We start from the raw sequence: 13,499 nt of genomic DNA, 5'->3' as shown, positions 1-13,499 counted from the left end.
TAGATATGGAGTGCCAAATCATTTGTAATATAAACTCTGGCGGGCTGTGCGTGCATTTTTTTATAAAATAGAAACAAATTGGAAATTCGTTTATTCGATAAATAAAAATGGTTGAAGCTCGAACAAAAGCAGGAGCCTTCGAAAAAGAAAGAAAATGAAAAAGAAAAACAAGCACGTGATGAGAAACCACGAACTCTTAAATCAGAACGCGGCGTGGCGAGGACGAGGGTAAAATTAAATCTGCCACCATATACCTTGAACACATACGGGCATCCCAGCTATGCCAGACCCCATAGGGGTGGATGCACGATCGTTAGTTCTCGCGAGTGACTTTCCACCCTGCCCCCTCCGCCCCCTTGCTCGCCCACCTTTTCCCCTCTCGACTGTATTTGCTGCTCATTATATACATTTACGTATCTATGTAATTTCACAAATACATATTAACATATAAATGAATATGCAAATTTATGGGTTTTATGAAACTCACATTCTGAAGGTCGGTAAAGTTTTGAAGTAAACTTGTTTGTCGAATGCTAATATCATTATTACTTTTTTTCCTCCGTTGATGACGACTCGTCCGGAACTAAAACGGAGTATTAAGGAGCACGGAGTGCTTTCGAATGCAACTAATCGAACTCGAGAATTACCATTTTCGCTCCACCCTGAAACATCGTGAATGATACAATTGAAAAACCCCAGGAAAAATCGAAATTGGAATGGGGAAAGCGAAAAAATTGAAAATCTTATTTTTTGAGGTTTGGATCCTCGATCAGAACCTTTATGCTCGTTCGAAATTACTGTTTCATACCAAAATACCATTAAATCGGTTACGCTTTGCCGTTTGGGAACTCGAAATTTTGGAAAAAATTAAAAGTGCAGTCGATGATGTAGGTGAGTTTTTAAAGTCCTTAAAGAGCATAAAAATAGGTATCCAAAAGGGAGAAAAGTGCTGAAAAAATGGGAGTTTCCTAGTCGACATTGCGGTTCATTTACGATTGCATTACTCTTCATGTTCCGGAAGTTCGTTTATTCGTTGATTCGAATAGAATCGGGGTACGAATCCGTTCACGATTCGAATAAATCTGTGCAGCTCGGGCGATCGGGTAACAGTGACAAACTCGGTGTGATTAAAGAACACATTCCGTGTCGTTATAGATGGTGCTGAATCGTATATCATACTGGTCTCGAGGAGTGTTTGTGAAGAAAAGCCGGAACGGTCTTTTTCCCTTTTGCCTCTTTCTCTTCTTTCTCGATTTCGCACTTGCTCGTCTTCGCGAATCCCCGTCGAGAGAACAGTGAAAGAATAGTCCGAGAGTACGTGATGTGAAAACCGAAAAAGCGCGGACGGGGGGATGGAAAATAAAGGATCTGCTCGCAGTGTGTATAAGCATTTCTAGCAAGAGAATCTGGAAGCGCGAGACCATGAATTACACTTCCCCACTGCAAATGTCTCGAATTACGTCGGATGAGCCTTATTTATATATTTTTTTTCTCTTCTAACCCTCCCGAGGTATATTTTATAGAGAGGAAAAAAATGGATATACGGATAAATGAACCTTGAGGAAACAAAAGGTCTGGAAAGAGCGGCCCCTCACACCCAAAATCAATGAGACTTACGTCTTTTCTTTTTCGTGCGCCCTGCTCCGTGTGTACACATTTTTCACTATTTTCCTTCATCACGAGGGCACTTCCACTTTTATTAGTCTGAGTGAGAATTGTCGTTGCTCGCCTTGCTGACACATATCCGTGCCTCATTCGTCATCCGCGACCTTCCAACGTTCTCCCACTTTTTTCTGACTTTTCACTTACCTTAATGCTCGAAACATACTCGATACGACCACCAAATAAATCATTATTACTCAAACAATTATTAATGGAGCAACTGAATAGAAGAGTCATCGGATTCACCGGTTATTTGATTCCGGATGTTTTTTATTTCTTCATAAGCCTGAAAAACTCGGTTTCATTCTCCACCGACTGAGCTGCGAGCTCCTCCAGACGGAGCCAGTACTTGGATGGGCTACCGCATTAATCACCGAGCATAAAATAGTTCTCTGTTTCTAATGGTGCCGGGGGAGACTGGAGAAAAAGTCGCTCGTAAAGCCCCCGGAGATAAACGTGGGAACGTTAAAAATAAAAAAGTTTGTTGGATATCGAAGATTTTACGTTTTTTTTTTTAGACTATGAAATGTTGAGTTCACCATCGTTTGAATGTTTAACATATTGCAAAAGTCACTCTGCGAATTTTTGCACAGAGGAAAAAAAATCGTTGTACCAACTAAATGTCTTTAGTTGATATCTTTGATAAATAAGGAATAGTTCATTTATCCGAGTCACTAAATTTTTGTTTTTGTGAATTAAGGAGAATTGATCGCGACGATACAATGTTAAACCATGTTAAAAATATTAAGGATTTCAAAATGATAAGAATTGAATAAAATTTGATAAATGTATTTTTTAAAAATATATAAAATAATATACAATTTTTTAGATTTTTCTACCACATAACTCTCGAGTAATTGAACACTAAAGCTCACGTGTATACGCATATAGTTTACACATATACAGTTATACATCTCGTGCAAAAGAACTTTGATTTAACGCTCAATTATTCGATAACCATGTGGTAAAAAAAAATGAAAAAAATTATATTTGTATAATTAATGCCAAAGAATGTTATCACCAAATTCTATCAAATTCTGATTATTTTGATTTCGTGATCCACCCTCCTTAATTAGCTAAATGAGTGAAACCAAATCTGTTGTTCGAAGAACTCGAAACATTTGTTTATTTCTACTTCAATCACATACACTTTTATCATATATTCATTTGAATATGAAGTACTGAAGTATCTAAACAGTTTTGTTGAGAATGATAAATATTTTGTAAATCGAATCATACTGGTGAGTTCAATACAACCAAAAATTTGTTGAAACGTATTATTATATTAGCTAACACGATTTGTGGAAAATAACAAATAATTTGATGATCATAAATTGTCCATACAAATGTGTCTACCTCGAAAGAAAAGTTTAGTATATTTTATATCATTTTGTTAATTCAGCTGAAGGTTTTCATACAACACAATCTACGGAGATTCAATATACTGTAACTTCCATTTTTGTTTTATTAATTTTCAGAGAACGATCAGTTTCAAAGAATAAATCATACTATTTCATATGACCATTCATTTATTCCGCAAACAATCAAGAAAAAGAAAACAGAAGAAAATACAGATCAAGGTTGATAAATTCTTTCTCAGTGTCGGGTCAGCGATTTCTTAATGATTTAAATTTTCAGTTTCACACACACACACGCAGATTCTCACCCATTCACAATCATTCCCTTCAATTCAAGCGGCAACACATTACGATGTCGAGATAACTATATATATATTTTATAGATATACTCGATACAAACGTAGAGACAGCGGTGTCAATAAATTTTTTAGAGGGCGACCTTGCCTTTGGTGACATTTGTAAGTTTCATTCTTTTAGAAGACAATCGAAAGAGCAAGGTTTTACTCGTATCATTTTATTTCTCTTGGACACACATATTTTGTTTTAATATCTAATTACTGAGATCTTGTCTTGAAAATTCCGGTCCGATATTGACACGCAGCACTCACGCAATCACACATACATACACGCGCCGGCTCATCACACATACACATATAGACGAGAAGGAGATTTTTACATAAAAATCTAAATTCAATTGAGGAGTCGAAATCAATTTATACTTTCACACATACACATATAGACGAAAATGAGATTTTTACATAAAAATCTAAATTCAATTGAGAAGTCTAAATCAATTTATACTTTCACACATACATACACGCGCCGGCTCTCGCGCTCGTCAAGCCACGTCGTTTCTAATTTCGTTTTTTCTTTTATCTTTTATAAAATTGCTTGTTTTCGGGGGAACAATATTTCATGGTGGAAAAATAAAGGTCGACTTATCTCGCTACGGCGTGTATCCCTCGGTGGCTCTTGCCCTGAGACCGAGGTGGGCTTCGATGCTCGGGTGCAGATGTTGAAGTGAGTTGAAGAGAAGACTGGCCAGTCGATTATGCGATGTATTTTGTTCAACTCCCGAAATGTGTCCTGCCTCGTTGACGTCCCAGAGCGAAGAGGCCGAGAGCGTGAGATCACAGCTCGATGAGAGGGCGATTCCCTCTCCTCTACATTTAATAACTTCTCCCATTTGCAACACGGAGAGTTTAGATCTCCGACCGCGAAGATTCGAATCTCCATAACGCGGAGAGCTCACACATTCATATAAAATAATATTATAAATACGGAGGAAAATAAACTTATCTCGTCGGTGTAAATGGTACGAGTCATCCCACGGTGGCTCTTGCCCTGGGACTAGAGTGCAGGTTCGATGATGACAAGATTCAGCTCCTCTCGTTCTATACGTAGGTGGAGCGGCCGCTCGTGAAATATTCGATGTTCAGCAGAGGTGCTTTCAACCAGCCTCGTAGACGTCCCAGAGCGAAGAGACCGATTTTGTGTAGCAATAGGGCGAAATCACCCGTATTTCCCCACTCCGATATTCAACAAGGCAAATTTTGACAGAGCGCGCCATTGTCTGTCACCCGGGAATCTTAAACGTTCATATTGTCGTTTACAATACGATTATTTTCGTAGCAACAAAATATGACGTTAGAGTAACCCAAATATCGTCACATAACCCCCAATTTCGTTAATCCAAATCCCTATTTATTTGAATCATCATCTAAATATTTTGTCGCGCATATGGGACTAAATATTTCAGTTAAAACGAACATATTTCAAGTGTTTCAACCAAATTTTTTTTCTCAGCGTGTGTGTGTTTATTAAAATATGCGGTGTTGAGAAATCTGGGGAAATGTACACCGAACGATTTTAACGGCCGGAAGCAATTACTCGGAGGTAAAGAGAAAAAGGGGAGAAAGGGGAGAGAGAGATAGAAATAAGACGAGGGACCCCGGTGCTGTACTCGCAGGGAAAAGTCTTGGCCACGACATCGCAGGGGTGCGGTGACTCCGTGCCGTACCAGATTTATCAGGGTACGGCAAGAAAAAAGGAGCCGGAGGAGGTTGGGGGTGAGAAAAGGGTGTGTAGAGAAGCGCGGAGGAAAGAAAATTCGTCGTACGTCTCTCCTTTTCTCAGGGCGTCGCGTGCTACGCGACGTGTGGCTTCGTGCCAGGTCGGTGACCGTAATTTCGTCGTGCTTGCCCGTCTAAAGGAAAATGCACGCGCGAGAAATATTCCTTACGACAGTCCTTTCCGCAGCTCTCCTGCAGTCGCTGGCACACACCCTCTATTTTCCCCGCAATCTCGTGAACTTTGTACACTAACGCAACGCGCGCGAGCTTCTAAAGAAAGTTGCGAAAAAATGAAAATCCGAATAGACGATCTCGGTGAAAGCAAATGAGGCTAAACATAGAATTCCAAATCATTTTTAAGCTACTGTTTGAATAATTCATCAAAGTCCTGGGACAGTTGAACTTGTGAACATTTCATTTAATAAATAACATTCGTCGCAAATACCGTTTCGAGAATCCGACTCAAACATTGTGAAGATGCGATTTAATATAATCGAATAACCAGATTCATTCAGCACCAAATTATTTTTCCAACCCTATTTTTTCAACAGAGGGTTGGAGAGCCCATAAAAATGAAATGGAGAAAAAATGTGTGGGAGAGAAAATTTAAGGTAATTCATCCTCCAAACAATTTTCTTAAGAAAGTCTTGAAATTTACACAGAGTTTAAATGAGTAGTCGACTGACACGAAAATCAAATTTTTAAAGGGTTCGTCTTATTGCCTATTTGTATAAACGTGTTTAAATGCGAAGAAAAATACAAAGGGTTTTAAGGACTATGCGTAAAAAATCGTTTATCTTTCCATATAACGAACGAATGCTTTTCACGAAGTTTATGACAAAGTCCGCAATATCAATGAAGTATATAATGAAGGTCTGGGAAAAAATTCGAGACGATTGTCTTACCAGTAATAAAGATATGTTACGTTAAGGATTGAATGAAATTGGTAATGAGCAGTCGTAACCTATATAATATTTGCTTATTTCGGCATTTCGTTTCGTCTTGGCTTGGCCCATTCCTGTCATAGCCTTCTGTCTATTTATTCATACTTGTTCTTGTTCCATTTCCCTAAGCGCTCTCTAATGCGACTTTTTGCATAAAAACTAAGATATTTTTACCAGGGACGAATGAAATTTGGGGTTCAGTCAGTGATGAATCCCCGTTGAATGAATGGCTTGTAATTTCATTCGCCAAAAGATAAGTTGAAAAAATTTTAATTTAAAGTGATTATATCCTTGATTAGGGAGTAAAAATTGTTCCAGTTTAGACATCCATAAACTACGATCCTTCGGGCATGATCTACTTTTAAAAATAGTAGTTGAGGACTAATTCAAGGCGAAGATAAAAGTTAGTCTGATCGGTTAGAGGTCAAGAATCCGTCGTTTTGAATGGAATAATCGTGTGAGTGTTGGAGGATGATCGTAGAATACCGCCAGCGACCGAGAACGGCCAGGATTCGATTGTCCGGGTTTAACGATTTTTCGGATCCTCCAGGACACTCATCCCCATGAAAAAATTCTTTTTGTAATAAAATGACTCGAAATGAAATGTGATTTTACAGTTGCGAGTCATCGTGTCACTAAAGACTACTGTCATCGAGATCCAGATGGGTTCCTTCGAATAAATGGACTTATATTTTTTCAGGTGCCTGCAGAATACACGATCGTGCATCCGCCGTGGCAGCCGACATCGTCCCTGGGTACACCGAACAGTCTGGGCCTGCGGATGGACGCCGACCCGCGGCATTTCGAGGGTGGCGACGGCAGTGTCTCAATACGTTGCGTGTCTTACGTCGGCTCGAAACGTTCAGAAGTAGAAAAAACGGTGCACATGGCGCACGTCAACAATCAGAGGCTGAGCGCGGGAGACTTGCGCGGTAGTGGAACCTCCATAAAAACGGCAGCTCCTTCGAATCGGAATCTCCTCGCGATTGTCCTCGTGATCCTGAGCTTTGGAGTTTCCACGTGACTGCCAGTGGCATTCGCTTGAAACGAAAAATTAACGATAGTCGCATCAAGAAAATTAAATTTATCGAAAAAATCCCCGAAAGTGACGGCCCCGTTGATCGAGACATCAGATTCAGTCGCATCGAGTCTTCGTTACCCAGATGGACGTGGCCGAGTATAAAAATGCCAAAAAAGTCACCTCCATGCCGTGTCTCCGTACGTCAGTCTCTCGCTGCTCATGGCTTTCCGAACGTCCAACATTCCTCAGGGAGGCCTCGAGTCATTCAGGAAAAACCCACGGTCGTCGAACGAGCCGGACTTCATTCAGTAAAAATTAAAGCCATCCAAGGGAGCTCACGGTCGTTCGAAAAAACGACAGCCCAGCAGCATCTATTTTACGCACTCCCCGAACCCTTCACCGATTCAACAGCCAAAAATCTTCACGCCTCAGCGAATGCCACCGATAAGCAAAGGATCCCTCACCGAATCGAAAATTTTCAAAATAATTGCTCGATACGATCGCCTCGCTCGTGTACAGTGGCGAGACATTTCCCTTTCGAAATATCTACCGACATAAACTCAATGTCAATCGACCGAGAACGATAATCGCTTATTTTTCAGTGAACATTTGTTTTTTTGTTAATTAAGTTAATTGGAGGCTGCATTAAGGGGGCTGATAGCGAAAAATCTCATGGACGAAATCACGTCGCCGATAGCCGAAAGCAAAACAGACACTTGAATGCACGTAAAAAGGGTGGAGCGATCGAACGATTCGTAGTGACTCATTAGCCCAATAAAATTGGTCCGTCAATGCTTTCATCACGCGCCCATCGAACGCGATAAGTACGACTAATTAATGCCGAATTTCATTACTCGTTTCGATAATTCGAGGGATTAACGATCGGTAATACACGCATTAAATAAACGGCGGACTATCACTTTGAATGAATTAACCAACAGGAGATTTATCTCGCAAAATCAGATCCAGCGAAATCGTTATCAATGCCGAATTAGAACGTCAAACGAGCCGGAGCAATAATGCATTCCGGTATTGAGCCCTATCGCTGTTTTATTCCCCTCTCAATGAAGCACCTCTGCCAGCATTGTGCATCGAGAAACGTAAAAGCTACACTTTCACTAATCCACCTAAATTCAGTCCCCAGAAAATAGCATTTCGCCTCTTCCAGCGGGAGGGAGAGCGCGCGCGAGGAACATTCGTTCCGCGCCAGAGTCTCATCGCAGGAATACCAATTTTGCCATCCTCTATACTCGATTATGTTGCCGAATTACTCGATATTCCCGATTGTGGATTCGGCATAATTAACGACTTTCCGGTTAAGCGAAACGACTCATCAACCTTCCGCTCCTTCTCTCTTCGCGATCGACATTAACCGTTCCAATTGAAAGTACTGCAGCAGGCTCTGATTGCTCAAAACAGTAATCGAGCCGCGACGCAGTTCGGCCTGGAAAAATGCTCTGCAGTAACTGCAAAATGACGGGTTATGTTGGAAACTCTGCTTTAACACTTTTTTCCACGGTTCACTCAGGCATGGTTTTTTCTTTCCAAAAACTCTGGCACCTTGCCTGAGGCTTTCTCAGTCCACCTCAGTCGTGAGTTCTGTTTCCAATGTTTTTCTTAACCTCCAAATTTGAAATCGCTGCGACCGAAAAATCCATCAAACAATGCGGTTTTTCGCGAATCTTCGACGTGCCAATCGCCACACGAATTTATGGTTGCTCCTTAAAAACTTATATACAAACAAATAACGTATCTTTCGTTCGCTACGTGCTCGGTACAATTAGCGAACGAGAATATCCGAAATCTGCTCTTGTCCGTTCTGTCCTTTGGGCAACGCACGATCTCAACCCATTTCCGGACAACGTGCTCGACCGTATCGAGCCAACCCGGTAATTGGCAAATCCCTATAAGTTTTGGACGTGACGTACAATTCGCGTGCAATCTCCCCCCCACCTCCCTTTCTATTGGATCCCCGCACTTGATGAATTTCGATCCTCATCGCTTCACATTTGAAGATTGATTGGAAACACAGCCTCCAAAAATACACTGTATCCGGTTGAAACCGACGATAAATTACTGATTGACCGGACGATCGGATAAAATCGAATTCCCTGATCGAGAAAGGCTAACTAATCACGCAGTGAGGGAATTATTTTTCGAAGCATTGAGCTTGAAATCATTCGTCCGAATGAGCAACTACACTGTTATAGAGGCGAATGAAAATAAAAGAAAATAATCAAACTCGAGCGAAATTAGAGGGGATGGATTGCTGGAAAATATTCGATAAAGAGTTTCAGTTCAGGCCACCGATCCGAATTACTTCTCAAACGTAAAATCAATCCTACCAAAAATAGCGGCATCACCATCAATTTTAAGGTATTCCTATCGCATGATCGTATTTTTCGTGGCGCAAATTGTGGCACTCAAAATTTGACTGATTCCTAACCTAGAAGTTGCCGTTATGTAGGAAAAGCTTCTGCTTCTCCCGTTTTTCCAACTTCCATCGTTAATCCTATGGATTCCTTAAATTTTGTTCAATCTGTGAGATAGTTTGTATCAGGAATTTAGAAAACGTGAATTATTGAACAGAAATGTGGTGATGATGGAATCTCCATAAACTCCGGTCGAAATGTGACGGTTTTTCAAGTTTTCATTCTTTGTTTAATGTTCGTTAACCTGACCTGAAATTTCCTATTAGCATGCGCTTTAACTTTACTGCAATTTGAATTCAGTTATTTGTAGGAATATTCGTGAAAGGGTTCGGGTTTGTGAAAGGAATACTTTAACTAAAGATCCTTTAATTTTTATTCGCCATTCCACTAAAAATATCTTAATTTGTCAAGCCTTTCAAACCCAAATGAACTGAGAGACTCCCCAGCTCATTTCCCCGTTCGACGGAATCGCCCTGATTCCGTCTGAACCGTTCTACGAAGAGGGGTAAAAACGTATTTCGCGAGCCTCGAATCGACAATTTCAATATCGAGTGTTCTTTATTGTCGCCGGTGTATACCAATCGAATTTATCTAGTACAACGCATCTTTGTTATGAAACTTTCATAAGCTCAGTGGACGAAGCATTATCCGGCAAAATAATATGTTTGTCGTCGTGAGTTTCTATATACGTATATTCATGGAAAATGAATAACACACCGGTCTCCATTAATTTATCGATAAACCTCGCCTTTATGTGTTCGGTCTATGATTAAGCAGAGCTGGCATCGGAGAAGCCACAGGAGCAGCGCGGTGGTAAACTGTGGTCCGCATAGTTTCTATCCACGGATGAAAATAGAGGAGCGAGATAAAAAGAGAGAGAGAGAGAGAGAGAGGGCCACGGGCGATCAAATTTCGGGAACGGGACTGTAATAGCGTAATTGAAGCATTGGCCGTCCAAAGAGCGATGTACATACTATATAGGTCAATATACCAATACGTATACATATATAAATGAATACATAACGATAAAATTAAAGCAGCATGGATCTGACGAATCCCCGCGGCTGTTGATTCGGGAACGCGAGAAAGTATAGATAAACGAGGAACAGAGAAAGGGAGAAAGAGCGAGAGGGGGAGAGAGAAAAAATTAAATCACAAAAATCTATATATAGATAAATAATATATGCATATAAATATATAAATATGAATATAAATTTATGTATGAGGAAGAGATGATTTAGGGGAATGTGAAAATAATTGTAGAGGAGAGGATGAAAGTATGGATGTTGAGAATTGTGAATTACGATGATACGAGTGAATTTGAATATTAAGGACGAAAGATCATCTTCAACGGCCTTCTGTCTTTGCCACAATAAAGCGTGTTATTCTCTTCGTAAATCGTTTGAAATGTCGATGGAAAGATAAACTACTGATTATTCCGATGATTTTAATGCTCGATCGCTGTGTGACAAGCACACACTCATTCATTTTAGATACTTAAGGGACTTTCGCTGCGACTGGCCTCGCTGCACATATCACCCAGGTGGCGCTCTCACACCCACGTATATATGCCTATAAGCACACGCACGTTATTTCTGTGTATTTGATAAAATAGTTTTTAGGGATCGATAAGATTCGAGAATTGTTTGTTGGATTTCAGGTAGATTTTTTGTCACGTTTGGGTTTGTTGGGTTTACTTTTGCAAGCGAGAATACATGCGCATCGAGAAAGTGAGAAAATTTTTCTCTCGTACCGTTTGATCGCACGATTTACGTACATTTTTTCGCACGCTTCGATCACTGCTGGTTGCACGATGATAAACGATGAAAAACGCGATTTGCGACGGTCTGTGTGTGATAATTATGCGCAACAATATCGAAAAAGTATAAAAACTCCGAGGAGCGTACCAACGGATGGAAAAACGCGGTGTAATCCTGTGTACTCGTAGCTATAAATGCGCGAGAGTGTCAGTGACGAATGTCACGTGGGGGGAGTGACGTCGGAGGGGAAAAAACGTGAAAATAATCGCGAAGCTAAAATAGTTTTTATCTCAAATGAAATTAAACGATAAAATGTTCTTCGTGAGTATAAATAACGTTAAAATAATAACGCAGAAAGAGTCGGAGGTTTTTCTCATCCGGAATATATACTAACTCACCTTAAACAGTACGAATAACGATTATAGTTACGTGTTACTTATTTTAAACAAATGAATTATAACGGACTCGCAGATTAGCGAGAATATCCGCGAAAGTGAATTTAAAACGAGAACACCTAAATAATAAGTGACGAGAACTATTTTCACCAACATTTGTGGCTGGTTCAAATTCATACCGTTAAGCAAATAAATATACTTTTTTGTGTATTATATTATTAAAATGGGAAATCGTGTGATAAATTCATCGAGTTCTTACATAGGCGAGTGAGTGTGCAAGAGAGAATGAGAGAGAGAGAGAGAGAGAGAGAGAGAGAGAGAGAGAGAGAGAGAGAGAGATCAACACAATTCTAAATTCATTCAAAATATTTGAGCACGTTGTAAAAGTCTATTAAGTGGGATATTATATGAACATGTAATCAGTAAACGACGTATAAATACTGTCACAAAATAACTCGCATGCGAAAAGATACACCTCGAATAAAACGAGCGAAATACAGAGCAACAACTATGTGAGAGAAAACACACCACGTAAATGTACATAGAAATAAATCGAAAAATAATTATAAATATACATAAACGTGTCTGCGTTAATATTAAATCCACAAGTATACGCGCACGGAGATGACATGTACGCGTATGCCTGTGTATTTGTATCGCAATAATATCGACGAAGGAATTTTATGGTGCTTTGTGTTATCACACAAGGAGAATATTTCGTTCGACCCAAACTTCCGTTACGAAGCGATCCTTTATAGAAATTAAACGAAATGCGGTTGCTCGAATGAATTTTCTTTCCGTCGAACACGAATAATGTCCCGAAGCACACGTGTACAGCCTAAAATAAATCAAATAAACGAATAAACAAGATGATATGTCAAAATCCGTTGTTTTTTTCGACGAACTTTTTCATTCGGTAGCGAAGCAGAGCCAGGAGTATAATGACGGGACTTTATAAAAAAAATATTTTGTTTTTCCTAAATTTCATTTCATGATTTTCTGGTTAAGGTGGATGGATGACGGCTCCGTGATCTTTGCACCAACTATATTTATCGAAAAATTCAGAAGACGAAACTTGCTTTAAAATAATAATTTTATTATTTTAGAAATATAATCGATAGAGAACCGACATTTTTATACAATTTTATTATTAAAAAAAAACGTTTGGAGAATTCATTTTGACTAACGTGGTGCAATAGCTGCCACTGCTGTTGATGTCACGCTGTCAGTTTCGTTTACAAATTTTATATGTTACGAAGTGAGTTTACTGTTCAAAGTAGTATTGCAGTGGAGGAAAATGAAAAAATGAACGATAAAAAAGTTTAACGGGATGAAAATGGTCGTTTTGTAAAAACTGACAAAAAAAGACGTGGCGAAGCAAACGAACGACAAAATATGACGAAAAAGGTCGAGCTGACGTCATATGTGAGCATACATTGAATGCAGCGTTGCCAAACGTTACCAATCCATTTGTCGCGTAATCCGAATGATTTCTCATCAGATATTTTTTAATATTTCAGCCGATGTTCAACGGTAAGGTTCAAAAATGAATGTATTTCTTGAATATCTACGAAATCCAAGAATCGTTTTTTTTTGCGAAATCCTGGATAAAACTGATGAAAAAATTCAATAACTTCATGTGTATACGACTTTCATGTGCCGGATATTCAATAATTAATCTCATATTCATTTTTTACTATAAAAAATATCATCGCGTAATCTTGGATAGCAAATGTTCACCTTTCATATAAAGTTTGTTTTTGTGATAGTTATATCAATAATACTCATTTTCATGTTTTTATAAGAATTTGAATTCATTTTGATACATTCAAAAAAATACCCCGCGATAAAAGTG

The 13,499-nt window shown here is 39.3% G+C and overlaps 1 protein-coding gene across 1 annotated transcript in view; it reads left to right on the top strand.

Annotated features, from left to right (window-relative positions):
* LOC122414718 (uncharacterized) overlaps positions 1-12,527 on the top strand; it is a 153,349-nt gene extending 140,822 nt beyond the window's left edge. The window contains exon 5 of the mRNA XM_043426267.1: positions 6,737-12,527. Within this exon, the coding sequence (XP_043282202.1) occupies positions 6,737-7,060 (324 nt within the window). The 3' untranslated portion in view covers positions 7,061-12,527. The remainder of the gene's footprint in view (positions 1-6,736) is intronic.
* Positions 12,528-13,499: the final 972 nt, after the last annotated feature.

The sequence above is a fragment of the Venturia canescens genome, chromosome 8 (assembly GCF_019457755.1).
Source record: "Venturia canescens isolate UGA chromosome 8, ASM1945775v1, whole genome shotgun sequence".
In the NCBI taxonomy this organism is placed as follows: Eukaryota; Metazoa; Arthropoda; class Insecta; order Hymenoptera; family Ichneumonidae; genus Venturia; species Venturia canescens.
The sequence above is the reverse complement of the archived record's forward strand: the minus strand, read 5'-3'. Positions and strand labels throughout refer to the sequence as shown.